This window comes from Microtus pennsylvanicus, chromosome X, assembly GCF_037038515.1.
Source record: "Microtus pennsylvanicus isolate mMicPen1 chromosome X, mMicPen1.hap1, whole genome shotgun sequence".
Taxonomy (NCBI): domain Eukaryota; kingdom Metazoa; phylum Chordata; class Mammalia; order Rodentia; family Cricetidae; genus Microtus; species Microtus pennsylvanicus.
The window spans coordinates 138208550-138236501 of NC_134601.1; the positions used below are offsets into that span (position 1 = coordinate 138208550).

Below are 27952 nucleotides of genomic sequence, written 5' to 3' on the forward strand. Positions count from 1 at the left end.
ACAGGGCTCTCCCTCTAAAGCAGGGTTTGAGACACAGCCATGAACACAGAAGACAATGGGGTTTGTATAGCTTTAAAAAACCTGCAAAACTAGGAGGTTTTCAAGGGCCAGGGGATATTTTGGTTATGTGGGAATTTGGCCAAACATTTCAAAATTATTTGGCAGAACATCTTAGCTTATCAGTGTGAATGTCAGGGCATAGAGTACGGAACATGTCAAATTCCAGCAAATGGGTTAAGACATGGTCCAATTTAAGTTTGAAGGAAAACAGGAATGAACGTATTTTGACCTTGTAAGAAGATGGCCTCTAATCTTAAAGTAGAGTTAGGCTGGTCCATCAGTAGGGCACAGATGACGGAGAAAGGCTACTTGTTCCTCAATGTTCCCTTCTCTTTCCACCGAAGAGACGCACTTTCCTCAGGAAGACGCTTCTGCTAGAGCTGTTGGCCTGTAGGTTTGATGATGAAGGCAAACAGGACTTGATAAACTGCCAGCAGGGGAAGTGTGACCAGACACATTTTATAGCTGTGTTTCAGACTCTGGCGGGCTGAAGTGGGGAGAGAAGAGGCACGGATACTTCCCAGGGACGCCTGAAGTGAAGGTTCAGGTTCACGTGATTTTGGTGGGTATTAGGGTTTGGCGGGTTCTTCCCGAGGGGTTCCAGGCTTTGTGCTGCAGAAAAGAGCTATAGCAGAGACACATAGTGGTAGAAACAGGAATGGGTAGTTAGAAAAGGTACACTTGGGAGCTGGTGAGATGCCTCGGCAGTTAAGGTTAGGAGCACCTGCTGCTCTTCCAGAGACTGGAGTTGGATTCTTGGCGCCCATGGCAGGCGTCTCATAACCACCTGTAACCCAGCTCCAGGGGAACAGATGCCCCCGGCCTCCTCATAGCCACGTGCACGTACCCATATGCAGACACATCCACCTACGTGTAACTAAAAAGGAGTTGAAAAAGTAAATCTTTTTTCTTTAAAAGAAAAAGACACTTTCGAGGGAGGAAGTTAGAACAGGGGAAAGTTGAGCAGCACAAATGGCAAGCTCTGTACTAGGATGAGGACAAGGCATTTATGGTTCATAGTGTGGGCTCTGGAGCTTCTTTGTACAGCACAGGCTTCGTTGCCCATGCTCTTTTGCATGTGCTTCCACACACAACCTAAGGGACCACCCGTCTCATTAGCATCTCTGACACTCTGTGCCTGCTCCTCTGGATCCAGGCAGTTCTAGCACGGCTCTTGGCTGGGGGAGGGGGGAGCACATATAGGTATGTGGTTGGGGGGTGGGGAGCAGGGTGGTTCCGGGGTTCGACACTTTGTTTATCAATGCGTTTTCCTGTAATCCTAATTTTGCATCATTTATGTTAGGCCTTTGGACCTCACTGCTCCACGAGGGCCCCCCTAACAATGGGGCTTACAAAGACTATGTCTACCACTCTCACTTAAGATAGGAATAAAGACTTTATCTGGGATAGGGAAGATGTTTCCTTCCCTGCATTTCTTCCACCTGTCCCATTCCCATTAGTTCCTTCGTATCAGAGATTAGACCAATTCAGTCATATTTTGGCTTTCCAAGTGTAAGGAAACAATTATTTCCCAGGGTACAATGACCTAGGATGGCTGGATTCACAGCTAGAGCTCTTATTATGGGAAGGGAATGTCAAGCTTCCTGCCAGAAGAGCCAGAATTTAGCATGTTTTTATGGATTCCTGGGGCTGATGTCTCACAAAGAAGCACCCTGCACCTCCCCCCCCACCCCCCTTAGGCCTTGGAGGAGCTACTGGGACCAGGAGCGTGGAGGATCGCTGAACTGTGGCCGAGTGGCCAGAGAAACCTGCTCCTGTTGCCTCGACACGACATCAGTCTCAGCAAACCTTACAGGCAGACTTGTGAAAATGTTGCCATCAGGTCTGGGGTCGGGGCGGGGCGCCTGAGTTAACCAGCTCCCAGGCGCTGCAACTGTGCTCTGCTGCATCCACAAACCCAACAGAGCGAAAAGAGCTTATGCCTAGGGCTACCGGGTTGTACAACCTCAGCTAGATTCTGGACTTAATGGCCTTAGGCCAAGTATGGCTGTAAGCCTAACATCAAAACCTCTTGCCTGCTTTGAAGGGCCTCTGCCACCTTCTGCTTGGGGATCATCCACCTCTCCAAACAGATGAAGTTGGGCAAATTGTTCAACTGTTAGATCAAACTCCCGGGTCCCTGCTCCAGCCCTCTAAATTACATAATGTGACCTTGTTGAAAAGACTGCTAATACCATTTGGGAGCAGGAAGCAGATTTTTGACTGCTTATGGCTGGTGGGTGGGGCTAGGGCTGGGGTCAGGGTACGCGGCTGAATGTGGGTGGGAAGGTTTTAAGAAACGAAAGGGGCTTGGCAGATGGAGAGGGCAGGAAGCCTGGGGTGGCCACGGCTTGGGGATAAAATTGATTGGTGTGTCAGCAAAATCTGTCATTGGCTTTGGCGATTCAAAAGGCAGACACGTTCTCTCATCTCTGCTAATCCTCATCTGATACAGCGGATTTTCCAGCCACTATATCTCCAGAAAAAAACAAAACAAGCAGTTAAACCTGCACGCACAGCCCTCGCTTGTCGTCTGTGTGCCCCCTGCTCCGGCCTTTATTTCCTATTGCAACATTTCCTGTGCTATGGAGGGTCTGGGGGCGCTGGGGCCAGACCCCCAGGATGGTAAGCAGCATTTCAGAGGGACCTTTAAGGGGTCTCCACAGATGCTTTTCACCGTCTATTTTCTTGCTGGATCCTGAGTTGCTGTCTGGCCTTCGCTTGATGAAGGGTTTCCAAACTGATGGATACAGAGAAATTGGAGCGAGCTTCTGACCGGCTTTTCTCACTTAGTCTAACACTAGAAGGGAAAGTGGCTGGGCATAGCCAAGCGTGGAGGTGCGGACAGGATGTGTCTTGGGTAGCCTATGACCTGGTTGGTGACTTGTCCTTTCTCCTTCCAGGTAGGGATCCTACAGCTCAATGGCTCTGAGCCACCTGGTGCGAGGAAGGCTAAGGGATGCTGATCCTGCTTCTTCATGGTGAGTCGTGCTGCTGTGGCCGGGGATGGGACAAGGCTTCTGCCTAAAGAATTAGGGCTCCAAGCGGCTTCAGTCACAGCTCTATCTGGCTGCTCTTTCTTAGCGGATTTCCCTGCTATGTGACTGTGGCGAAGAGCTAGAGAATGAGAAAACAGTAGGCAGTAGATTGTTTTTCCTTAATTTGTTAATATACAAAACTCCTGATCTAAATATGAAATAGCGTTCTTTTTTATTTTATTATTTCTATTTTTTTGGGCTTTCGAGACAGGGTTTCTCAGTGTAGCCTTGGCTGTCCTGGAACTCACCTTTTTTTTTAAAATAGCACTTATATATCTTTATATTTTGTATGTGAGTTTATTAGTGTTATAACCCCAAACCAGTGATTTTTCTAGACATACTATTTTAAAGTCAAGGTGGATGCTGTGGCTCAAACCTTTAGTTTCAGCACTTAGGAGGCAGAGGCAGGTGGATCACTGTGAATCTGAGGCCAACTGAGTCTACAGAATGCATTCTAGGGCTACATAGTGAGTCTAAGTCTTTTTTAAAAAGTTTCATATTTTAAACTCACTTAGTGAAAAACAAAAATCTCTTAGGAAAAAATCTTCCTAAGGGGAGGGTGCAATGGAACTGTGGCATAACAGATGTTTAAATAATATTTTTATTTTTTCAAACTTTGCGCCCCCGCCGTGTGTGTGTGTGTGTGTGTATTGAAACAGGGTCTCATATATGCAGGTTAGCCTTAAACTTCACTTCCCAAGTACTGGGATTACAAATCTGTGCCACCAAACCTCCCTCACTCCAGCATATCAAGATGGGGCTGAGCCTGTGGCTCTGTGGTAGAATGAGTGCTTAGCATGAATAGGGTACAGGGAACCATCTCAGCATGGTAAAAACCACAAACACCTCTGTCCCAAAAACCTAGAAATACTTGTCACAAAATACTTTATCCAGTGGTTCAAATCTCAGCGAGCCTAATGGTAAAAAAAAAAAAATCAATCAATCAACCAATCAGTCATCTCCTTTTCAGTTCTTTAGTAAATGATTCTACACAGAGAATCTGTTTCTCTGACCCCTGTGGAGAATGAATTACTTAATGTTATGGCAATCTATGTAATGACCTTTGTCTATATTGCACATAGTACAGAACACTTTACCAGATGGTTCTAAAATACTAGTAATGGAATTCTCTTATTTTGTGTTCTAGCTTTCTTTATGTCACTGTGAGAAAACACTCCAACCAAAAGCAACCAAGGGGAAGAAAGGATTTATTCAATTCACAGTTTCAGGTCAGAGTATACATTGAGGAAAGTCAAGGCAAGCTCAATGCCGGAAGTTGTGGGGAGGCTGCTTTCTATTCAGCACAGGAATAGGAGCTCACTTCACAGCCAAAGAAGTACAGTTGCTGGCCTGCTGGTTGGCTTATACTTAGCTAGATTTCTTTTTTCTTTATTATATTTTTAAATTTATTTTACATACCAACCACCCTTTCCTCTCCCTCACCTCCTTTCTACCCAGCCTCATCCACTCCTCAGAAAGAGTAAGGCATCCTATGAAAGTCAACAAAGCCTGGCACATCAAGTTGAGGCAGGACCAAGTCCCTCCCCCCTGCATCAAGGCTGGGTGAAGCATCCCACCATAAAGAATGGGCTCCAAAGAGCCATTAGCTAGGTTTCTTATTAGTCCAGAGCCACTTACCTAGGAATTGTGCTGCCTGTAGTTGGCTGTGTCTTCCTATAATCAATTAACAATCAAGACAATCCCTCACAGACATGACCACAGTCTAATCTGATCTGGGGATTTTCTCAATCAAGGATCCCTTCTCAGATGACTCTAGATTGTGTCGAGTTGACAGTGAGAGCTAACTAAAACACTCTATAGTCCATTTTTTTAAAAAAAAAGTGGGACATGCTCTGTTCCATCAAACAATAGACAAGGCACCTTTAGTGTGTGCAAGGGATGCTATAAGGGGTACAGCCACATGGCCTATGTCTTTGAGAAACCTACATTCCTTAACGGAGAATCAATCAATCAATCAAACCCAGAAAATAAAAATCATCAGTGGGGCACAGGGCACATCACGATATGTAGGATATGACTTCCTACAGGAGGAGCCTCCAAAGGACAGAGGTTGACATTTATATAATCACCAATAGCCAGCGACTTGCCATTTCTCCTCCTTAGAAAGGAGATTTGACTGAGTCATGGGGACAGAATGTTTGCTTCCAAGAGCCAGGATTATTTTCAAGGAGTACCCAAAGCTCTGCTGCCACTCACACAATCCAGACAGTATTCGAGCCTGATGCTGCAGAATAGAGCTGTCTTCCCTACAGAACCCTGAAAGACATCCAGACTACTTGTGACAGTTTGGCAAGCTCAGTGGTGACATCATTTACTAACAATAGACACACTTAAAATTAATGACCAGCTTCACATCCCTAGTGCTTTCATTTAAAAGACTCCATCAGCACAGAGACTATTTCTCTGATGACGAGTCACAAGCCGTGGGAACAACATGTTCTGAAAAAGCAGGCAGGGATAGCGATCTGCCTCCTTGGCAGGGGGTGGGGGGTGGGGAAGGCAGATTGAGCTTCCCCAAACTTGGACTTGAGAATCAGAAGTGGCTCAGAGCAGGGGAGACATGAGACAGTCACAGTCTTCCTGGGGGCATGCTTCTCCTCATAGGTGGGGAAGGACACACACTCCCACAGCCTCCTTCAGCGTTACCAATCCCCTAGCTCCCTGGCGTTCATAGCATCATATTTGAGTTCCAGACTTGCTTTCTAGGGTCTTTCACACCTTGCTTGCTCTCCACCGAGTCTTTAGAGTCATCGGAGTTCGTGTTTGTCCACTTCTCCCTCTTAGAATCTAAGAGGTGGTACGTGGTTGTTGATTGAATGCATGAATCAGCCCAGTGCAGACTCTTGCTCGGTTGGATGCATTCATTCCTACTAGGTATTAGGTCTCCTTCTAGAAGGATAAGAATTGCATTTTAAAAGAAGTCTGTAGAAAAGTAAAGTCACAAGATGCTATTTTAAGACCCACAATAGCCCGAATGTGAAAGACTGTGAAATCTCAAGCCTTGATGAGACTGGGTGGAATGCTAGACTCTCTGGCAGGAATATCAAATGGTGCGATCATCTGGGAGAACCATCAGTCAGTTTCATGGCATGGTAAACATATTTCTATGGCTCAAGCAATCCTGCTCCTAGATAAGTGAGAAATGAAAATACATGTCCATGAACACACACACACACAAACACACACACACTCCTTGTGTCAGCTTTTGTTACAACAGACTAAAACTGGAAACAATACAAATGCCAACTGTTAGTTACTTTTTATTTCTCTTGTGGCTCACAGTTTTGGTTGTCCTTCATGGCAAGGAGGGAACAGTGGAATAGAACAGGTATCATCACGGCAGCCAGGAAGAAGGAAAATGGAAATACATTCTTTTTATTTTATTTTATTTTTATTTTTTTCATTTTTCGAGACAGGGTTTCTCTGTAGCTTTGGAGCCTGTCCTGGAACTAGCTCTTGTAGACCAGGCTGGCCTTGAACTCACAGAGATCCGCCTGTCTCTGCCTCCCGAGTGCTGGGATTAAAGGTGTGTGCCACCACCGCCTGGCTGGAAAATGGGAATACAGAAAGGGGGCGAGGCGAGATACACCCAAAGATTGGTCCACAACACCTAGTTCTTCCAACTAGGCCTCACTTCCTCAATTTACACTCAAAATAAATCTAGCATCTGGGACCAAGCACTCAATATCCGCATTTTCCAGAGGCCATCTGTATTCAGATCATAGCATGGCTCAACAGGTAAGGGAATAAGTTAGTCAAGGTACCCCCATTATCTGTCACAGTCTCGTCAACTCAGAACTAACAAGTCCCTGTCAGCTGACCTGTCACAATACGGAAGAGCCCCATAAACACACTGGTGATGGAAAGAGCCATTTTCTACCATTTCTATAGAATCCTCCAAAGGCAGAGCTCATCCAGAAAGCAGTTTTGTTGTCGTCTGCAGAGAGGATGTGTGTCAAAGAGACTCGAAGAAGCTTTCTGGAAATTCCATTAGCAATGCTCTCAGTCTTGATTGGTATGGGTGTGAACACTTGCTGTACTTACCGAACTGCACTTTAATAGGGCACTTTTTTGAGTTCCACCACACCTGCGAGACATGGTTCTCCAGCTGGGCCTCCATGCATGCTACATTCTACCAGTAAAGCCAGTCAGTGATGTAGTAGCCAAAATGAGTACATTTTTTGAAGACGATCTTAACTGTACCTCAAGCAACTGAATTTACGAGAAGAAAGCAGGGGTGGAGGGAGAGACCAGCTGTACTCCAAGGGGAATTCTCTCATGGTAGACTTAGATACTATGTCATGTTGAGCAATATATGTAGAAGATTCATTGATGCTATTGCATGGACCAGTGGCTCTTCATTTTGTATGATATATTGTTTGTTTATGTATTTCCTTATTGTTAGGGATTTAAAGTGCTTCCTGTTAGGGCCATATTTTTGGTTGTTAGACCAAAATGTCCAAGGCTAGGTACTTTATAAAGAAAAGAGGTGACGTCAGGTTCATGTTTTGGAGGTCAAAGAACATGGCACCAGCATGTATTCAGCCTTGGTGAGGGTCTCATAGTAGATGAATATGCAATAGGCAGAGCTTACACGGTGACACAGAAAGCAAGAAAGATTCTGGGGGAGGGAGCAGGCTTGTTAATGACAATCTACCCTTGTGGGACTTCCTGAGAGAAGAAGAAATACATTAATCTCCTCTAAACTGCACCCTCAGTGACCAAGTGACTTGCACAAATAGGGTGGTTTGAAAGAAAATGGCCCCCAAAGGGAGTGACACTATCAGAAGGCGTGGCCTTGTTGGTAGGTGTGGTCTTGTTGGAGAAAGTGCCTCATTTTGGGGGCAGGCTTTGAGGTCTCATTTTTCAAGCTTTACTCAGTGTGACAGTCAGTCAACTTCCTGTTGTCTCTGAGTCAAGATGTAGGATGCTCAACTCCAGCACATTTGCCTACAGCTGCCATGCTCCCTGCCATGATGACAATGGGCTCAATCTCTGAAACTGTAATTGAGCCTACCTAATTGAATGTGTTCTTTATAAGAGTTGCCATGGTCATGGTGTTTTCTTTTTTTCTGATTATTTTTTTATTGATATTTATTGAGCTCTACATTTTTCTCTGCTCCCCTCCCTGCCTCTCCCCTCTCCCTTCAATCCTCCCCCAAGGTCCCCATGCTCCCAATTTACTCAGGAGATCTTGTCTTTTTATACTTTCTACTTTCCATGTAGATTAGATCTATGTAAGTCTCTCTTAGTGTCCGCATTATTGTCTAAGTTCTCTGGGATTGTGGTTTGTAGGCTGGCTTTCTTTGCTTTATGTTTAAAAACCACCTATGAGTGAGTACATGTGATAATTGTCTTTCTGGGTCTGGGTTACTTCACTCAAAATAATGTTTTCTAGCTCCATCCATTTGTCTGCAAAATTCAAGATGCTGTTATTTCTTTCTGCTGTGTAGTACTCCATTGTGTAAATGTACCACATTTTCCTTATCCATTCTTCAATAGAGGGGCATTTAGGTTGTTTCCAGGTTCTGGCTATGACAAACAAAGCTGCTATGAACATAGCTGAGCACATGTCCTTGTGGCACAATTGAGCATCCTTTGGATATATACCCAAAAGTGGTATTATTGGGTCTTGAGGAAGGTTGTTTCCTAATTTTCTGAGAAATCACCACAGTGATATCCAAAGGGACTGTATCAGCTTGCATTCCCACCAACAATGCAGAAGTGTTCTCTTTACCCCACAACCTTTCCAGCATAAGCTGGCATCAGTGTTTTTGATCTTGGCCATTCTTACAGGTGTAAGATGGAATCTCAGAGTTGTTTTGATTCACATTTCTCTGATGACTAAGGATGTTGAACATTTCCTTAAGTGTCTTTCAGCCATTTTATATTCTTCTGTTGAGAGTTCTCTGTTTAGGTCTGTACTCCATTTTTTATTGAATTATGTGACCTTTTGGTGTCCAATTTCTTGAGTTCTTAGTGTATTTTGGAGATCAAATCTCTGTCTGATGTGGGGTTAGTGAAGCTCTATTCCCATTCAGTAGGCTGTTGTTTTGTCTTGTTTACCATGTTCTTTGCTTTCCAGAAGCTTTTCAGTTTCAGGAGGTCCCATTTATTAATTGTTTCTCTCAGTGTCTGTGCTGCTGGGGTTCTATTTAGGAAGTGGTCTCCTGTGCCAATGCATTCAAGTGTACCTCCCACTTTCTCTTCTATGAGGTTCAGTGTGGCTGGCTTTATGTTGAGGTCTTTGATCCATTTGGACTTGAGTTTTGTGCATGGTGATAGATATGAGTCTATTTTCATTTTTCTACATGTTGATATCCAGTTATGCCAGTACCACTTGTTAAATATGCTTTCTTTTTTCCATTTGATATTTTTGCTTCTTTATCAAAGATCAGGTGTTCAAAGGTGTGTGGATTGATATCCGGGTCTTCTATTTGGTTCCATGGTCATGGTGTTTCTTTACAGCAATAGAAAACCCTAAGTAAGACAACTAAGTTCCGGTTGTTGAAGGGCCTACCACCTGAGCTGGGCATGATGACACATGAACCTAAGCGCAGCACTCAAGAGATGGAGGCAGGAGCAGCAGGATCGGGAGTCAAAGGCCATCCTCGACCTCAATGGATAAGTCAAGGTCAGCATGGGCTACAGGAGACTCAGTCTCAAAAGTAACTAAAAAGGAAAAAAATGGAGGTTCTGGACAGATGGCTCAGTGGTTAAAGCACTGGCTACTCTTCCAGAAACCTTTGGTTCGATTCCCAGCACCCACATGGTGGTTCACAACTGTCTGTAACTCCAGTTCCAGGAGACCTGACACCCTCTTCTGGCCTCCACAGGCACCACACAAACTCCATGCACAGACGTACATGCAGGCAAAACACCCATAGACATGTAACAAAAATAATAAATATGAGAGAAAAAGTCCCACACCTGCCATCACCACATTGATTTTTTTTTCTTCCTTTGCTATTTCTTTTCTTTTCTTTTCTTTTTTTTTTTTTGGTTTTTCGAGACAGGGTTTCTCTGTGGCTTTGGAGCCTGTCCTGGAACTAGCTCTGTAGACCAGGCTGGTCTCGAACTCACAGAGATCCGCCTGCCTCTGCCTCCCGAGTGCTGGGATTAAAGGCGTGCACCACCATCGCCCGGCTTGCTATTTCTTTTCTTACAAGTCTTGTGGTACCTGGTCAGTTTCATATGTTTTGCGTGGATTTGCTAGGTTACAAGGTTCTCCAACTCTTTTCTGGAAAAGCTGCATGGATTTATTTATGTCACACGCTGAGCCTCTCTTCAGCTTCTTCTTTGCCTTCTTGTTACAGAAGGTGCCTGCATGGTGTAAGAAGCAGCTTCTGGGGGCGCCTGAGGCCAGAGGCCATGGCGTGGTGCCCCCGGTACATTTCTGTTTCCCCCAGTTAGTTTTGTTTTGAAAACCTAGCACTGGGCTTGGCTGGAGGAGCAGTTGGGGAAGTATTTGCCAGGAGTGGGAAGAGAATGATTTCTCGAGCCAAAATGGCTAAATACATTCTGCTGAAACCAGAAACCAGACCGTATTTTCCCATACTATTTTAGTTTTTGGAGGCGCAAGTCTTTTTCAAACAATGAGAATAAAAAAAAAAATATTCCAAGCTCAGCCTGTGGTTGGAAACTCCATGAGTAACCATTCCCTCAGCAAACCTCGGGGGAGAAAAACACATTTGCCGAGCCTGGTGCCGCCAGGGAGAAGTTCCCCAGCTGCTCCTTATTAAGACAGCATTCTGTGGGGCGCTTGGGCCTCGCCAGCAACGCTTCCCTGCAGCTTGGAGCTGGTCCGTCCATCTCGCCAGGCCACAAACCCAGAGCTCATCTCTGGTGTTTGCTCCGATTTAAGGACACCTTGTAACTTTTGTTACAAATTGATGTAAAATTGACACAGAATGTACCACTCCTTTAAACTGTGACATTAGCACAACATTACGCAACTATCACTTTTATCTAGTCTCTACAAGCTTTGCACTGTCCAGAAGTTTTGAAATTTTGTGCTATTATCAAGCAGTTATTCACAGTTAGCCCTTCTTCTCGGCTCCTGGCAACCACTAATCTGCTTTCTGTCTTTATGAATTTACCTCTTCCGGATGTTTCCTGTAAATGGAAGTAACATGATATATGGCCTTGTGTGACTAGCTTATTTCACCAAACAGAATTTGTTTTGCAGTTCTGGGGATTGTACCTAGGGCCTCACCCATGATCTGTAAGCCCTCTATCACTGAGCTATAGCCCAGACCTCTTTTTATTTTTTTCTTTTTAGTGTTTTGAGACAGGGTCCGGGCTGTCTTGGAACTCACTAAGTAGACCAGGCTGGCTTTGAGCTCACAGAGATCCACCTGCCTCTACCTCCTGAGTGCTGGGATTAAAGGCCTGCGCTGTCATGCCAGGTGCTTTTTTTTGAAACAGGGTCTCACTATCTTGTCTAGGATGGCCTTGAACTTGTTGAACTTGTGCTCTCTCTGCCTGAGTAAGTGGAATACTGATCCGTGTTGTGAATCCCAGCTTTCACGTTTTTGAAATTCATCAATTCATCCAGAGTGCTAGGATTCCAGGTGTGTGCTCCAACATCTAGCTTACCACAACGTTTTGCACAACACAAATGAATCCCATTTTTACAAAGGCCACAAAGATTCTTGCTTTAGTTTCACATTGGAATCACCCGTGGAGCTGTATTTGCTTGGATGGTGTGTGTTTGTGTGTATGTATGTATGTATGTATGTATGTATGTATGTGCATGATGAGACAATCTCCAAGGCCATCCTCAGGATGATTCTTTTTGAGACTGGCCTGGAACTCGCCAAGTAAGACAGTCTGACTGATTAGTGAGCCCCACAGATGAGCCTCCCCAGTTCTGGGATTAGCAGTGTGTGCACGACTCTGCCCGTCCTCTTCATGTGCTTTCTGGGGATGGAAGTCAGGTCTTTTATAGCGCTTTACAGACTGCACTGCTACCGCAGCCCCACCTGTGGAACCTTAAAGATACCAAGGTTCTGGCAAGGCACAATGGTGTGTTCCTGAAATCCCAGCACTTGGTAGGTAGAGATGGGAGGGTCACACATTTGAAGCTAGCCTGGCCTACATTGTGAGCTCCAGACCAATCTGAGCTATATAACAAGACCTTGCCTCAAAACCAAAAACCAAACAACAACAACAACAACAACAACAAAACAAGGGCTGAGGATGTGACGTCTAAGAGGCAGAGTGCTTTCCTAGTATGCACAAGCCCTTGGGTTTCATGATCAGCATTGACAACTAAACAGACAAACAAAACAACAGAAAAACACACCAACGCAGGGGTTTATCTTTGTTATAACTGGCTTAGGCATTATGAATTTTTTTTAAAACTCCCCATGGGATTCTAATGTGTAGCCCTGGCTGGACCATCCTATGTCCTTTGCAGTTTCTCCATAGTAACAGCTTCAATATTCTGATACCTGATGTGCCAGTCAACTTTCCATGGCCATGGTAAAAATACCTGTGCTAAGAAATTGCTGAGGAGAGCCGGGCGGTGGTGGCGCACACCTTTAATCCCAGCACTCGGGAGGCAGAGGCAGGCTGACCTCTGTGAGTTTGAGGCCAGCCTGGTCTACAAGGACAGGCTCCAAAACTACAGCGAAACCCTGTCTCAAAAAAAACAAGGGAGAGAGAGAGAGAGAGAGAGAGAGAGAGAGAGAGAGAGAGAGAGAGAGAGAGAGAGAGAGAAAGGCCTAAGTCACAATCCCACACCAGTTTGGAATAGAGAGATTGCTGAGGAGGAGAGGATTCGTCGCCTGCCTTCAGAGGCTTCAGTCTGTGACTGGATTGCTTTGGGGCTGTGGTGAAGCAGAATATGATGGTGGGGAACACATGGTGGAGCCAAGCTTCTTACTTCATGGTAGCTAGGAGGGCGTGTGTGTATGCTGAAGACCTAGTATCCCTTCACAATGGCACATACCCAGCCACCTTGACTGCCTCTGAAAGGTTTCGTCGCCTCCCAGCAGTGCCACAGGCTGGGGGCCAAACCTTCAGCACATGAGCTTTTAGGGGATATTTAACCTAAACAGAACACCTGGTGTTTTGCTTCCTATTCTGGGACATATTTCCACTTGGTTTTGAGGGATTTGTCCCTTGATGAGCTTTAATCCTGTGACAAGTGGCTTGTGGAGTCCACTTCTGGCTTGGCCCAGTGCTCTCATGGCTGTCCCAAGCAGTACAGTGTTCTGTTCCTCATAGCTGCGCACAATAAGATGAGGGAACGGAGTGATGGGATGAGATAGCCTGTCTGAGGCCTACAAAGAAGGGAGCAACATGGGGGGGGCGCTCGCAGAGACTGAAGTGGCAATCATGGAGCCTTCACGATTTTCTCGAGGTCCTCTGGATATATGTTACAGTTGGCTTGGTGTTTCTGGGGGACCCCTGACATTGTGAGTGGTGATGTCTGTGGTTCTTTTGCCTGTTTTTAGGACCCTCTTCCTCCTACTGGGTTATACTCTCCAGCCTTGATGAGAAGGTCTGTGCCTGGTCTCGCTGTATCTCATTATGCTGTCTTTAGTTGATGTCCCTGGGAAGCTTACTCTTTTCTTGGTGGCGGGGAGAGATGGTGGGAAATGGATCTGGGGGAGAGGGAGGTGTTGGTGGGGCAACTGGGAGGAGGAGAGGGAGGGGAAATTGTGGTGGGGATGTATTTTATGAATGTAGTATGGAGCTGCGGGCCACTTCCCGCCACCCGGCTCCTGGCCACTGGCTAGCTTTACCCAAAATAATTACACGGAAACTGTATTCTTTTAAACACTGCCTGGCCCATTAGCTCTAGCCTCTTACTGGCTAACTCTCACATCTTGATTAACCCATTTCTATTAATCTGTGTAGCACCACGAGGTGGTGGCTTATCAGGAAGGATCTTAACCTGCATCCATCTTGGAGAGGAGAGCTATAGCGTCTGCCTCACTTCCCTTCTTCCCAGTCTTCTGTTCTGTCTACTCTGCCTATCTAAATTCTGCCCTATCAGGCCAAGCAGTATTTTTTATTAATTAACAAATGAAAGCAACAGATAGATAAAGACACTCCCACATCATATGAGATAAGAGCAAATAAAAATTAAAAAAGAAAGCTGGGCAGTGGTGGCGCAAGCCTTTAATCCCAGCACTCAGAAGGCAGAGGCAGGCGGATCTCTGTGAGTTCGAGGCCAGCCTGGTCTACAGAGCAAGTTCCAGGACAGGTAGGGCTACAAAGAGAAACTCTATCAAAAAACCAAACCAAACCAAACCAAACCAAACCAAAAACAAACAAAAAGAAGGGAGCAGAATGAGAAAGTGGGGGTGAGAGCACCCAAAGACCCAAAGCATACTAGAAAAGTAGGGCAGCAGGACATGTCCTCGGGGAAGGGTTTGAAGAAGGAATGTTTGGAAAGCCTCATGGCCGACGATGCGATGCCAGGCCCATCTCGAATATTTCCTTAGACCAAAGAGGAAAGCTCTGAAACCTCTTCTGGTTTCCAGATGGATCTGTCCCCAGAATACCGCTGTGAGAGGAGACATTGCTAAGCAACTAACAAATGAGTTGACTTTCTGTTCTCACAGACTGTGATCTTTGTTTTAATTGGGCAAATGGGCTTTTCTGGCCAAGGGTTTTCCACGGAACTCAGCTCAGGACAGCCAAGGAGACTTGTTTCTGGAATCATCACTGCTGATTCTGAGAGACACTACCTCCCATCTGGAGGTGGAAAAGCCAGGACCGCCCTGACCCTTTTCAATCCCCTCTTACAAACTTTCTGGGCAAGGAAAGGGGAGGAATTTCCTTTTGGTTCTGAATTCAGGTTATTTTCTTGGGCAAGGTGAATTGTTCACAGTTCCTCAGAGGCAAGGAGGAGGGAGGCCATACTACAAAATGAAGGGGTCTGGTTGTGTTAGCTTTCCATTTCTGGACCAAATACTCAAATAGACAGCTTACAAGGAGGGAGGGCTTATTGAACTTAGCACTTCCGAGGCCTCCATCCCTGGCCACTTGGCTCTGCTGCTTTAGGCCTGAGATGGCACAGTATATCACGGTGGCTGGCAGGTGGCAGAAGAAGACCACTCAACTAAATTCGGTAATCAAAGGGAGAAAAAGGCCCGGGGCTGGGATCCTAATAGTCTCTTCAAGGACACCTCTCCCCCCAAAGACCTATTCTAGTCAGCCCCGTTTCTTAAAGGTTTCTCCTAGTAGTTTCAGGGGTTGTGGGCCTAGTTTTAGCATGTGGGCCTTTGGAAAGATATTTCAAAGCCAAACTATAACACCTGCGTTGGGCTGTTGCCTAAGGATTTTTACCAGCAAGATGGCTAAGCAAGTAAAGGTGTTTGCTACCAAGACTGATGACCCAAGTTCGAGCCTTAGAACCCACATGGTACAAGGGGAGAAATGACTCCCACAAGCTGTCCTCTGACCTCCATATGCATGTTGTGGCACACACGTGTGTGTATATGCACACGTGTGCATGCACAAACACACAAATGAATAGAAAAAATCTGGCTGCAAACTCTAGGACCTACTTAGAGGCTGCAGAGGCTAATGGGAGCTTATTTGCTGACATTAGGTATTCTTAGCATTCTTCAACAGAAGCTTCACTGACAGGAGAAATGCCTATATCAGGAAGTGGGCAAGTCTAGCACAGACCCCAGCCATTGCCCTTTCATGGGTCACCTGCACATGGGAAACATGTGAGGAGTCAGGTGCCAGCAATTCCAGCATGCAGATCTTTTTTAAAATTTTATTTAGATTTATTTATTTATTATGTGCATAGTGTTCTGCCTGCTTGTATGCCTGTAGGCCAAAAGAAGGCACCAGATCTCATTACAGATGGTTGTGAGCCACCATATGGTTGCTGGGAATTGAACTCAGGACCTCTGAAAGAGTAGCCAGTGCTTTTAACCTCTGAACCATCTCTCCAGCCCCAGCATGCAGATCTTTTATTTTATTTATTTTTTTCTTTTTCTTCACCACTGTGTAAATCTGAAAGCAAGTGACTCTCCTGCCATTCTGGCCAGAAGACGGTTTCTGCCTGAGGTCTCCTTCTGTTTCTAAATCTTGCTGGCTGGCTTGACCAATCTAGGTCACTTCCTCTGGGCCCTAAATGCTAGACAAAGTGAGGAAGGAGAGTTCCTGGCTTCTAGGTGAATGTGGAAAGAGTACCGAAAAGGCAGCATCCTTTCTGCTGTCGCATGACTACTATAACCAGTGATCATTTGGCTGTAAGGAACAGAATTCACTTGCAGATGGCTTCAATGGATTTCTGAAACAGGAACAGGGCAGTAACACAGAAAGTTCTAGCAAGGCCCTGTTGGGACTCAAATCTATTGCTCTTTCTGCACGAGTGTACTGAACATCTGGATTGCATTCCTAAGGCACAACTGAAATAAAATTCCTAGTGGGCTACAATGAGGAGGGAGGCAGGGTCTTTTGGGAGGTGATAAGAAACTCTCAAAACTGGAATGTTTTGGAGGTGGGGGTGGGGGGAACAGGGTCTTACTATGTATCCATAGCTGGCCTGGAGCTCAGAGAGATTTGCCTGTTTCTGCCTCCCTAGTGCTGAGATTAAAGGTGTGCGCACCACGCCTGGCCCAGCATTGGTATGTTTATAAGGAAGATGTTGGAGAGCTCCTCCACTCCTTCTGCCATGAAGACAAAGCAAGAAGAAGCCAGTCCCCACCAGCCACTGAATCTGCTTTGATTTGGACCTCCCCAGCCCGCAGAACCATGGGAAATGTTTGTTTACTAGCAAGTTACCCCGGTTTAGGACACTCGGCTACGGCACTCTGAGTGGAGGCACTATGCGTGCACTGCACTCCTCACACTGCCCTTGGCTTCTGCCTCTGCATTGCTTCGAGTCATGTGTTGCTGTGCTGTGTTTTGTTCATTTGGGGATTTGTTGATTAGACAGAACATACTCTAGCTCAAGCTGACCTCAGACTCGTTATGTAGCCAATGATGGTCTTGAACTCCAGATTCTCCTGCCTTCATCCTCCAAGTGCTGGGATTACAGGCCTGTATCGCTACACACATATCACATGTGGCTTCCATACAAACCCCAGCCCTCGTAATCGACGGGCTTGCACTCACAGGGGCTTGCTGGCCAGCGGCTTAACACTTGTTCCATTTTCATACAGAAGGAATGGATCCAATTAGATGTGCTTACATCAAAGTGGAATGGTGCAAACAGCTGTGCCTGGGAGGAGGCAGCAGAGACCCACGGGACTTTGAGTGGGGCATGTTTTCTTAGAAACGGTGCTTGGTAACAATTGCTGTAGAAGCACGGACAATGAGTGCCGGAAGGCTCCTCAAAGGTCAGAACGTGCTGTTCTTTCATATCAAAGCCGGTCACAGCAGCTCACATTAGGTGTGTGGGCTGGGAGACAGTAAGGCTCAGTGGAAAGAGAAACAAAAATTAATGCCATTTATCTCCACCCATTTCACTTTCCTTTCTGAGATCAGGAGAATAATGCTTAGATGTAAGGCTGTAAGAATCGATGAAATAATGTCCTGTATCTATGAACAAACACTTATTAAACTTGAGTTTTACAGCTGGGCATGATGGCATACAGTTTTCATTTCAGAATTTGAGAGGCTGAAGCAAGGGGATTGTAAGTTCAAGGCCAGACTGGACTACAAGTGAAACACTGTTTCAAATTTTAAAAACTTGGTTATTATGTGAGAAAAAGAAATCTGTAAAATCTGAGTGGCATTATACATGTTTGTGTCACCCATATGACATATGTTGCCACAGTTCCTGAACTATTTCCTACATTCACGGTTTATGGGAGTTTGCTCATTGTGCATGGTGTGAGGTAGGGGTTGAGATTCTTTTGATCTTCTAGGGATTACAATCTGCAGGTCTAATTTGTCCTGGTGGATCTTTAACTAATCTTTGTAACATGAGGGGCAGGCTTGTTGTGGTTTCTGTCCTGCCCAGTTCCCATAGCTGATAAGCCCCAAAGAAATTCACACAGAGATTCTATATTAATGATAAACTGATTGGCCCATTAGCTCAGGCTTCTTATCAGCTCTGGTAGCTTATATTAACCCATTATCCTTATCTATGTCAGCCACATGGCTCAGTACCTTTTTCAGCGGGGCAGGTCACATCCTGCTTCTTTGGTGTCTGGGCAGGACTCGGAGGAATGGGCTTCCTCCTTCCTAGAATTCTCCTGTTCTCATTGCCCCGCCTCTGCTTCATGTCTGGTTGACGTGCCTATACTTCCTGCCTGGCCAATCAGCATTTATTTAGAACATGATTGACAGAATACAGACAATTCTCCCACACCAAATCTTGTTACCATAAATTTGGAGAGTCTGGGTTGAGTTGTTAAATGTTACCAGCGAGCTTGGAGACCCTTTCAGAAGTCTTAGTCTGAATTTTGTTAATAAAAGAATTTGGCCAGGCATGGTGGCATGTGCCTTTAATCCCAGCACTGGAGAGGCAGGTGGATCTCTGTACATTAATGGCCAGCATGGTCTACACAGGGAGTTCCAGGACAGCTAGGGCTATGTAGTGAGACTTTGTCTCAAAAAATAAAATGAGAATAGAGTGAAAAAAATCTTGAGAACAATTTTATTAGATTTTGAGAAAAACAACAATAACAACCACAAAAAACCCACCAAAGCAGGCAAGGTGCAAAGGAGCTCAAAGGAGCCTGCTTTGAATGGACACAGAAGAAAAGGGCGTGATACTTGTCTGAGTGATTCAGGAAGGCAGACTAACCTTCTGGAAACTACTGGCCTTCAGGGTGGGAGTTGTGGGAAGGAAGACTACACTAGCTCTCTAAAAGGGATTCATTATACCCCTAGCTTTTTAGTGTGGCTTAAGGTGAACCTTTCTTCTTTAGAGGTGTTCCCTTGGCTAGGTGATTGGACAGCTCAACTGGATTCTCTTTGAAGTTTTGGCAGCTTGAAATGTTAGGTCTCTATCCAGGTGGGAGAAATAGCTCTCTTAAACTGACTTCTTCACAGATCAAAGCTATTGTCAACAGTCTTTGGAGCCTGTCCTGGAACTTGCTCTTGTAGCCCAGAGATCTGCCTGCCTCTGCTTCCCAAGTGCTGGGATTAAAGGTGTGTGCCACCACCGCCTGGCAAATGGAAGATCTTTATAAAAGTAATTCATGCTTCTTTTATATTACTTTGTCATATTTTCCCTCATATTTGTTATAAACTCATAATACATTGCTATTTTTGTTGTAAACAATCACTTGGTTGTAAGCAATTAAGGTGAGAAGAGAGAGGTTTTGTATGTTTAGAGACCATCTACCATTTCCATTGTTCTCCATTGTCTTCTTATAGCTTTTGTCTACCTTCCTTTGCCTTCAAGCAGGCCCATAGACAACTTACATTAGGATTACCAAGGAAAGGCTTATTATAAACATGCTAAAAGAATTCACAGGGAAAGCATAGGGAACATGACTTTCAAAAGAGAGACAGGAACTAAAAATGAGGGCTGAAGAGATGGCTTAGTGAGGAAACACAATCAATTCCTAGCACCCATGATGGAGGAAGGTCATTGGCTAATAAAGGAACTGCCTTGACCCATTTTATTGGTTAGGACATAGGTAGGTGGAGTAAACAGAACAGAATGCCGGGAGGAAGAGGAAGTGAGCTCAGACTCGACAGCTCTCCTCTCGGGAGCAGACGCCTCAGAGAGAGATGCCATGCTCCCAGCTCCCAGGCAGACGCACGCTATGAAGCTCCGACCCAGGATGGACTTAGGCTAGAATCTTCCTGGTAAGACCGGTGCTATACAGATGATAAGAAATGGGCTAGTCCAGGTGCGAGAGTTAGCCTAGAAGAAGCTAGGTAGAAATGAGCCAAGCAGTGTTTAAATGAATACAGTTTGTGTGTTGTTATTTCGGGCATAAGCTAGCCAAGCAGGCGGCTGGGGTGTTGGGGACGCAGCCCCGCCGCCCTTATTACTACACACCCACATAAAAAAGCAGGAGCTGCAAGATTACAGCCTGTAAGCCCATTGCTGAGGAGGCAGAGACACGGGGCTCTCTAGTCTAACTAAATGGGAGACCTCCAGGTTCAGCAGGAAACTGTCTCAATATGGTGGTCACTGAGGGAGACCCTTTTTTGTTGACCTTTGTCCTCCATGAACACACATGCATCCACAAGTGTACAAACACACATGCATACCCAAAGTAGATTTACTTGTATGGCTATGCCACATTCGTTCAGCCACTCATCTGTTGATGTGGTTGCTGTGTCCCTTGGATGGCAGGAAGACTGGGCTATGAGTGTTTCCGGCCCAGTGTTGGTAAACACCTGCTTACAACTAACTCCTTTTGTTATATCCTTAGGCTTGGATCCCTCTGTTAGATCTTGTAACTTTCCCCCACCCCCTACTGATGAGCCCCATTTTTATAAAGTAGGTCTGCTTAGGTCCTTGGTTTCTTACTTTGAATGCATATTGGAATCAGTCCCTTGGAGCTTTACAAATAGTAGTGCCTGGTCTCACCCCTAAAGATCTTGATAGTATTAGCTTGGGTTTGAGAGTATTACAAAGGCCCATGTAATTCCAACGTGAAGCCCTGGGTAGCACACCACCTAGACCTTTCTTTGCAGCCTCCTTGTAGCATCAAGTATGGGCATATTGTAGCGCCCAGCAGAAAGTCATCTGATGGAAGATACTGTCCTATGATTGCAAGCAGAACTCACCAAAGTATGCTATTATTAGTGATTTTAAATAGTTCTTGGTGCCCCGCTTTTCTGGCTTACTAAGCACATACCTGGTCTTCATACCGGGTAAGCTAATACTGGAGTTTTGTTGTGTGTTTTGAGAACTGACTTGATTCAACTTAATTTTTTTTTTACTAATTCAGTAAATTAGTTACTATTTCTAATGGTTATCAAGGTTTCAGAGACCAAAAATAGGTCTCTAACGGTGGTATATTGACAGACCATTTTGTAGAAATTTAAAGTAAACTACAATCTATTTTTTGAAATAGCTTAAGTATCCACATGGTATCTTTTTTCTCATCATGTTAAAAAGAAAATGCCTGACTCACACCTCCCTAGACCTGGATGGAGGGGGGAGGGCCTTGGACTTCCCACAGGGCAGGGTACCCTGACTTTTCTTAGGACTGGAGAGGGAGAGGGAGGGGGAGTGGGAGGGAAATAGGAGGAGGGGAGGAGGTAGAAATTTTTAATAAATTAAAAAAAATGCCTGACTCAGTGATTAAAAGCAAGTACCGCTTTTCCAGCCAGGAACTCCAGCTCCAGAGGACCGGAAGCACTCTTGTGTCCTCTTTGGGCACTTTTCACATGCACAATGTGGCTCATGGCTTCAGTCCGTGTCACTTTGACGTTTCTTGGCCCATAGTGAAACAGTACAACATGTTGAGTGGGAAGGAGCAGAGCTGCCTGCCTCATGGCCATCAGAAGTAAGGAGAGACAGAGAGTCCTGGGATGAGACAGACCCTTCACAGCTCTCCTTACGGCGCTCCACCTCCTCCTCTCTCTTTGCTCCTTGGTGTTTCGAGACAGGGTTTCTCTGTGTAGCCTTGGATGTCCTGAAATTCTGTACATCTGGTTGGCCTCTCTGCCTCTGCCTTCTGAGTGCTTGGACTAAAGGTGTGTGCCACCACCTTCTTCCTCCTGCCTCTCAACAATCCACTGAATTATGATCCAATCATCTCTTGAAGCCCACCAGCTGGCAGCTGAGCTTTTCCTGTATGAGGCTTTGAGGCATAATTTTTAGATTAAAACTATAACAACATGGCTCAAATTTTTATTCATAAAAAAGAATATAGAGCAGATGGGCATGGTGGCACTCGCCTTTAATCCCAACACTTGGGAGGTAGAAGCAAGCAGATCTGTTCGAGCTCAGCCTGGTCTGTAGCAAGTTCCAAGATACCCAGGGCTATGCAAAGAAACCCTGTCTCGAAAAACCAAAGGAAACAAATACACCAAAAAGCCAACCAACTTGTAGCATGAATAATAAAAACCCACAGTCAGATATAGGGGTTAAAGCTGAAGGTCAGAGAGGCAGAGCAGTAAGCCGCTAGAGAGACCTTTTCCCTCTACCAATGCTCAGACCAAAGGGGCGAGTGCCTAGACTGCACTGTGTTTCCACCAAATATCAGACTCCACACTCCAGTGAGTTCCTGTCTCTTCCCCTGTAGTAGTAGGAGCGGCGGGCTACGTTCCAGCACCCGGCCGCCCGCACGGCTAGCTTTACCCGAAATAATTACATGGAAACTGTATTCTTTTAAACACGGCTTGGCCCATTATATCTAGCCTTTTCTCGGCTAACTCTCGCACCTGGACTAGCCCATTTCTTATAATCTGTGTAGCCCACGAGCTGGCTTACCAGGAATGAACTTAACCTGCATCTGCCTGGAGTGGGAGAATCATGGTGACTCCTGACTCAGCTTCTTTCTCCCAGCATTCTGTTCTGTTTACTCCTCCCACCTATGTTTTAACCTATGGGGGCCAAGCAGTTTCTTTATTGCTTAACCAATGAAATCAACAGATTGATATATGACACTCCCACATCATTCCCCTTTATATGCCTCTCTCTGCCCAGCCATATCGCTTCTGTCCCCATCTCCCTAGTGCTGGGATTAAAGGTGTGTGCCTCCCAAACACTGGGATGAAAGGTTTGAGCCACCACCACCTGGATCTGTTTCTGGATTGATCTTGTGTAGCCCAGGGTAGCCTTGAATTCACAGAGATGATTCATCTACCTCTGTCTCCTGAGTCCTGGGATTAAAGGCGTGTGTCACCACTCCCTGACCTCTAGTGGCTTAGATTTGCACTCTAATCTTCAGGCAAGCTTTATTTATTAATATACAAATAAAATAACACTGCATCAACCCCCCCAAAAAACAAGCAAATAACCCCCCAAAAAGGCAATATACAATGAAAAGCTTCATTCCACATCTCTCGATCTCTTGAAAGCATTTAAAATCATTAGCAACCACCTTTTTGATCTTTTGCATTATACATATAGTATAGTTAATATAGTCCTCTATGGCTCAAGTTACAGGCAGTTGTGAGCCACCTTCTTGTAATCCTATGAGTTGTCTACAACTTAAAACAAATGACATTCTTTGGCAAGAATCTTACAAAGGAAGGCATCAATTCCATTTACTTCTGCAAACATTTATTGACCATACTGTGTGCTTGGAACAATGCTGGCTGTTCAGCGGGGATAAGCGAGTCATGGGATTGAGAGCATACTTTTCTTAATTATAAAGGAGAAGCGAGTAGAATGAAGGGCTGTTAGTAAGGAAATGTGAGACTTCAACTTGACCTAGTTGGAAGGGTTGATGAGAACAGGTTACCCCTTTGTTCTGCAGAGGACTGTAGTTGAGGTTCTTGGCCCTGCCTCCTTAGCAGGGTATACCAATCAACAGAGATCTTATTCACAGCCATTCTGATGGTATAGGTTCCAAGAATCTTGCTGGCAGCTTAATGTCTATTTCACAGTTTTTAGGGAGAAGGGAAAGCTATATCAAGCTTCCTTAACAGCAGAATATCGAAGTAGCCTGTTTTCAATTGAATGCTCAAAGACAAATCTGGAATGGCCGAATCCCCCCTGGAACAGCTGAGAAACCATGGAGTGCTCACAACAGATGAACCGTGGGGCTGAGTAAGCCTACAGAGGTGGCAGCAAGCACCTTGAACATACCCTGTGCTGTCTTTGCCTTCAGGTTCCCACAGTGCCTTAGAGAGGCAAGGTACTGTGAACATGATGGGGGGGGGGCATGACAGAACAGGGGTGTTTGCTGGAAATTGGGCACATTTACACCTGGACACTCCTTTTCCTTATATAAACTGTGAAATTGAATACTGCCTGAAACCACTTGTCTGGAACACCAAATGGTCCATCTGTCAGTGCTGCTTTCTCTCTTCCCTTCCTTCTCTTTTCGACAGGTTCTTATGTGTCCTTGGCTGGCCTGGAACTCGCTGTGTAGCTGAAGATGAATTTGAGATCCTCCTGCCCCTACTTCCTGAGTGTTGGCATTACAGGCATGTACCATACACTCAGTTTGTATAGGGCTATAGATGAACCCAGGGCTTTGTGTGTTAGCCAAGTACTCTGTCTTTTCTATTGGTCCTCAGACTAGGCTTGGGACCACAGTCTTGCACGAGGAAGCACATAATGATATCCTGTTTGTTGTCAGTGGCAACCATACTGGGAGAGGGCAGGTTCTGATGACTTTATTTGATCATCCACTTGAATTTGCAGAACAAAATTTATAAGCATTTTTCTTTCCCAGTATAATGTAAACAAGTTTCTAAAGAGTAAGCTGATGAATGGAATTTAACTGCAGTGTCCATAATCAATTCTTTGGCAACGTAGGAGGTCACTGATAGTGTATTTAATATGCTATCTTTGAAATAATGGTCCATATAGTGCTGGCGAGATGGCTTAGCAGGTAAGAGCATCTGCCACCAAGCTAGAGACCTGAGTTTGATCCCTGGGACCCACATGATAGAAAGGAGAAAACTGACTCCTGTAAGTTGTCTCCTGACCTCTGCATGTAAACACCCCCGACAGGCACAAAATAAAGTAAAGCAAGATGGAGAAAAAAGCAAAATAGGCATTCTCGTGGGGACAGGAAAATAAAAGGTTCTCATGCCCTTAATTCATAACCTGATAACCCAGCAGGAGTCTCTTTTCCCTTATAGACAGCGTATGGCATGTACTTGTCCTTTATCACAAGATAACAAGAAACCCAGCAGAGTGACTCACCAGCCACTGACCGGTGGTGACTAACAAAACCCACTGGACCCCATACCGCCCAAACAACCCAGTCAAATGCCTGCACCTAACCCGGATCCCCCACAATGTGTCGCCCCCCACTTCCTTCCAGTTGAACTTGTCTGAGAGTTCGTTCTGTTTCAGTTTTTTTTTCCCCCTGCCATCACTGGGATCTGAGGGTATCCTTAATTTTTAACTTTCAAGTGACTGTTAAAGAAAGAGAAAAAGAAGACAATAGGCTTTTCTTTCATTTGCAACCCCCTTGCTCTTTAATTCTTCCTTTTTTTCATGAGGCTTAATGGACTCACTGGGAGTTTTTAAAAATTGAATTTTTATGGTGAAAGGGGCCAATGACACCAATAGAAAGATAGCCACATTAAAAAGGTAAAACATTTGACATTAACTTTAATATTTAACCCAATGTATCATATAAAAACACCATTTCAATATGTAACCCATACTTAATTGTTGATGTAATATTTTACTTTTTTGGCACCCTCTATATACTTGTATTGCTCAATTTGGGCTGGGCACATTTCATATGGTTAGGGGCCCATGTGACTATTGGCCACTGCACTGGGCAGCACAGGGCTTAAAGTAGGGTATAGTGACATCCACAGAGATTCCCCTCCCCACACAAGCGACTAAGCTTCTAGTGACATTCTAAAAGCATACTGTGATGATACAGGCGAGGAAGCTTAGAGAAAAGGGACGCAGGGACTATAGCATAGCTTTTGCTGATCAAGGCAATTGGAAGCAAAGGGGAGGGCACTAGAGGTGGGAAATGTATGCTGGTAAGCATATGGGGAGAGGTCATTTGATGATGCAGGACTTGGTGGAGGGTCTGCAACTTGCTACTGGGGTGACTTCTGACTACTGTTCTTTGTCTTTTCTTCTTCTGGCCCCTCTCTTGTCCAGCGGTGGTCTTCGGCCTGCCCTGCACCCGGGCCACCGAGGCCTGTTTGCAGGCCTGTCCTGCGGCCTGCACGTGCCGCAGCATGGAGCGTGGCTGCTCCGTGCATTGCGACCGTGCTGGTCTCCTGCGGGTGCCCACTGAGTTTCCGTGCGAGGCGGTCTCCATTGATCTGGACCGGAATGGCCTGCGCATGCTGGGTGAGCGGGCCTTTGGCACGCTACCGTCATTGCGCCGCCTGTCGCTGCGCCACAACAACCTGTCCTTCATCACGCCTGGCGCCTTCAAGGGTCTACCGCGCTTGGCCGAGCTGCGCCTGGCGCACAATGGTGAGCTGCGCTATCTGCATGCCCGAACCTTCGCGGCGCTCGGTCGCCTGCGCCGCCTGGACCTGGCGGCCTGCCGCCTGTTCAGCGTGCCCGAGCGTCTCCTGGCCGAGCTGCCCGCCCTGCGCGAGCTCACGGCCTTCGACAATCTGTTCCGTCGCGTGCCCGGCGCGCTCCGCGGCCTGGCTAACCTGACGCACGCGCACTTGGAGCGCAGCCGCATCGAGGCCGTGGCCTCCAGCTCGTTGCGGGGCTTGAGGCGCCTGCGCTCTCTCAGCCTGCAGGCCAACCGCGTGCGGGCTGTGCACGCCGGGGCCTTTAGCGACTGCGGAGCCCTAGAGCACTTGCTGCTCAATGACAACCTGCTGGCCGCGCTGCCTGCCGCTGCCTTCCTAGGCCTGCGCCGCCTGCGCACACTCAATCTGGGTGGCAACGAGCTGGGCCGAGTGGCGCGGGCCTGGTTCTCCGACCTGGCAGAGCTCGAGCTGCTTTACCTGGACCGCAACAGCATCACTTTTGTGGAGGAAGGCGCCTTCCAGAACCTTTCGGGCCTCCTGGCCCTGCATCTCAATGGCAACCGCCTCACCGTGCTCTCCTGGACCGCTTTCCAGCAAGGCTTCTTTCTGGGCCGCCTCTTCCTCTTCCGCAACCCTTGGCATTGTGACTGCCATCTGGAGTGGCTGCGCAATTGGATGGAGGGCTTGGGGCGTGTGGCTGATGTGGCATGTGCCTCCCCAGGTTCTGTGGCCGGCCTGGACCTCAGCCAGGTGGTCTTTGAGCACTCCTCTGATGGCTTGTGTATGGACCCCGAGGAGCTGAACTTCACCACATCCAGCCCAGGCCCCAGTCCAGAGCCAGTGGCCACCACTGTGAGCAGGTTCAGTAGTCTCCTCTCCAAGCTGCTGGCCCCAAGGGCCCCTGTGGAGGAAGTAGCCAACACCACCTGGGAGCTGGTCAACGGCTCACTGTATGACAGCCTTCCCTCCCTTGGAGTGGAGGTCTTAGGCTGCAAGGCCATGTTTGTGTCTTGCCTCTCGCTAACCCTAGCACAGTCTGTAGTGTTCAGCCTACAGAGGGATTGACTTTGCCACACTGAAGTGACCCAAATCACTTTGGTCAACAGGGAAAGGCTTACTTGGCTGTGATTTGGAGTGTCTGCAGTGAGAAGAGAGGGAATACGATTGGGGTTGGTGACAAAAGTTCTTGCTCCAAAGATAGCCCTAGGCAGAGGAGCACTCTGGGAAATGGCACCTAAGTGGGTATACGTTTCTGCTCTTCTCACATGGGCATCCATTGAAGAAGAGAAGAATGAGAATGCTCTCTTGGGTGGGTAGATGAGGAATGGAAGCTCCCGGAACTCCCATCCTTCCACCTCCAGGCAACAATATCCACGAGCCCTAAATTAAAGCGGGACTCGATCGGCTAAGTACTAAGAACCCATCACCTCTTCTGCTCCAGTAGCCCACTAAACCCAATCCATATCTTTTTCTACCTTCTGCTCCCAGGGGCTTAGGAACAACAAGGTTCAGGAAGGCGGGAAGGCCATTAGAGAAGGGGCCTGGGAAAGAGACTGAGATCCAAAGCAGGCGGTGGTTGCTGAGGTCTGAGGTGTTCCATTAAGAGGAATGGAAAACAGACTCTCGCCTTTTATATCACAATTGATCTCTTACTATAGGCACTGTCAGACCTATAGTAAGGTGTGTTTGTGGACCACATTTATAAAATGCTAAAATTAAAGTTAGACCAGTTTCTCTAATGTAAGACTTTTCAGTCTTTCAAATGCTATTGTGAACTTTCAATGTATTGTGAACGTTCAAGGAAGAACAAATCCTCTTTTCTGGTTCTCCTAGCTACCTGCCTT

At 46.2% G+C, this 27952-nt stretch overlaps 1 protein-coding gene across 3 annotated transcripts; it reads left to right on the forward strand.

Annotated features, from left to right (window-relative positions):
- Positions 1-336: 336 nt before the first annotated feature.
- Positions 337-27847, forward strand: Nyx (nyctalopin). 3 transcript variants are annotated; one of them, XM_075958187.1, is made up of 3 exons: positions 337-622; positions 2964-3041; positions 25771-27847. In XM_075958187.1, the coding sequence occupies exons 2-3, from the start codon at positions 3020-3022 to the stop codon at positions 27171-27173; spliced, it is 1425 nt and encodes a 474-aa protein (XP_075814302.1). In that variant the 5' UTR covers positions 337-622; positions 2964-3019; the 3' UTR covers positions 27174-27847. The 3 variants fall into 3 exon arrangements, with proteins under 3 accessions (XP_075814302.1, XP_075814303.1, XP_075814301.1); XM_075958188.1 differs by lacking the exon at positions 337-622 and adding an exon at positions 2386-2685; XM_075958186.1 differs by lacking the exon at positions 337-622 and adding an exon at positions 24021-24116 and having other exon boundaries at positions 2963-3041.
- The last annotated feature ends 105 nt before the right edge of the window (positions 27848-27952 follow it).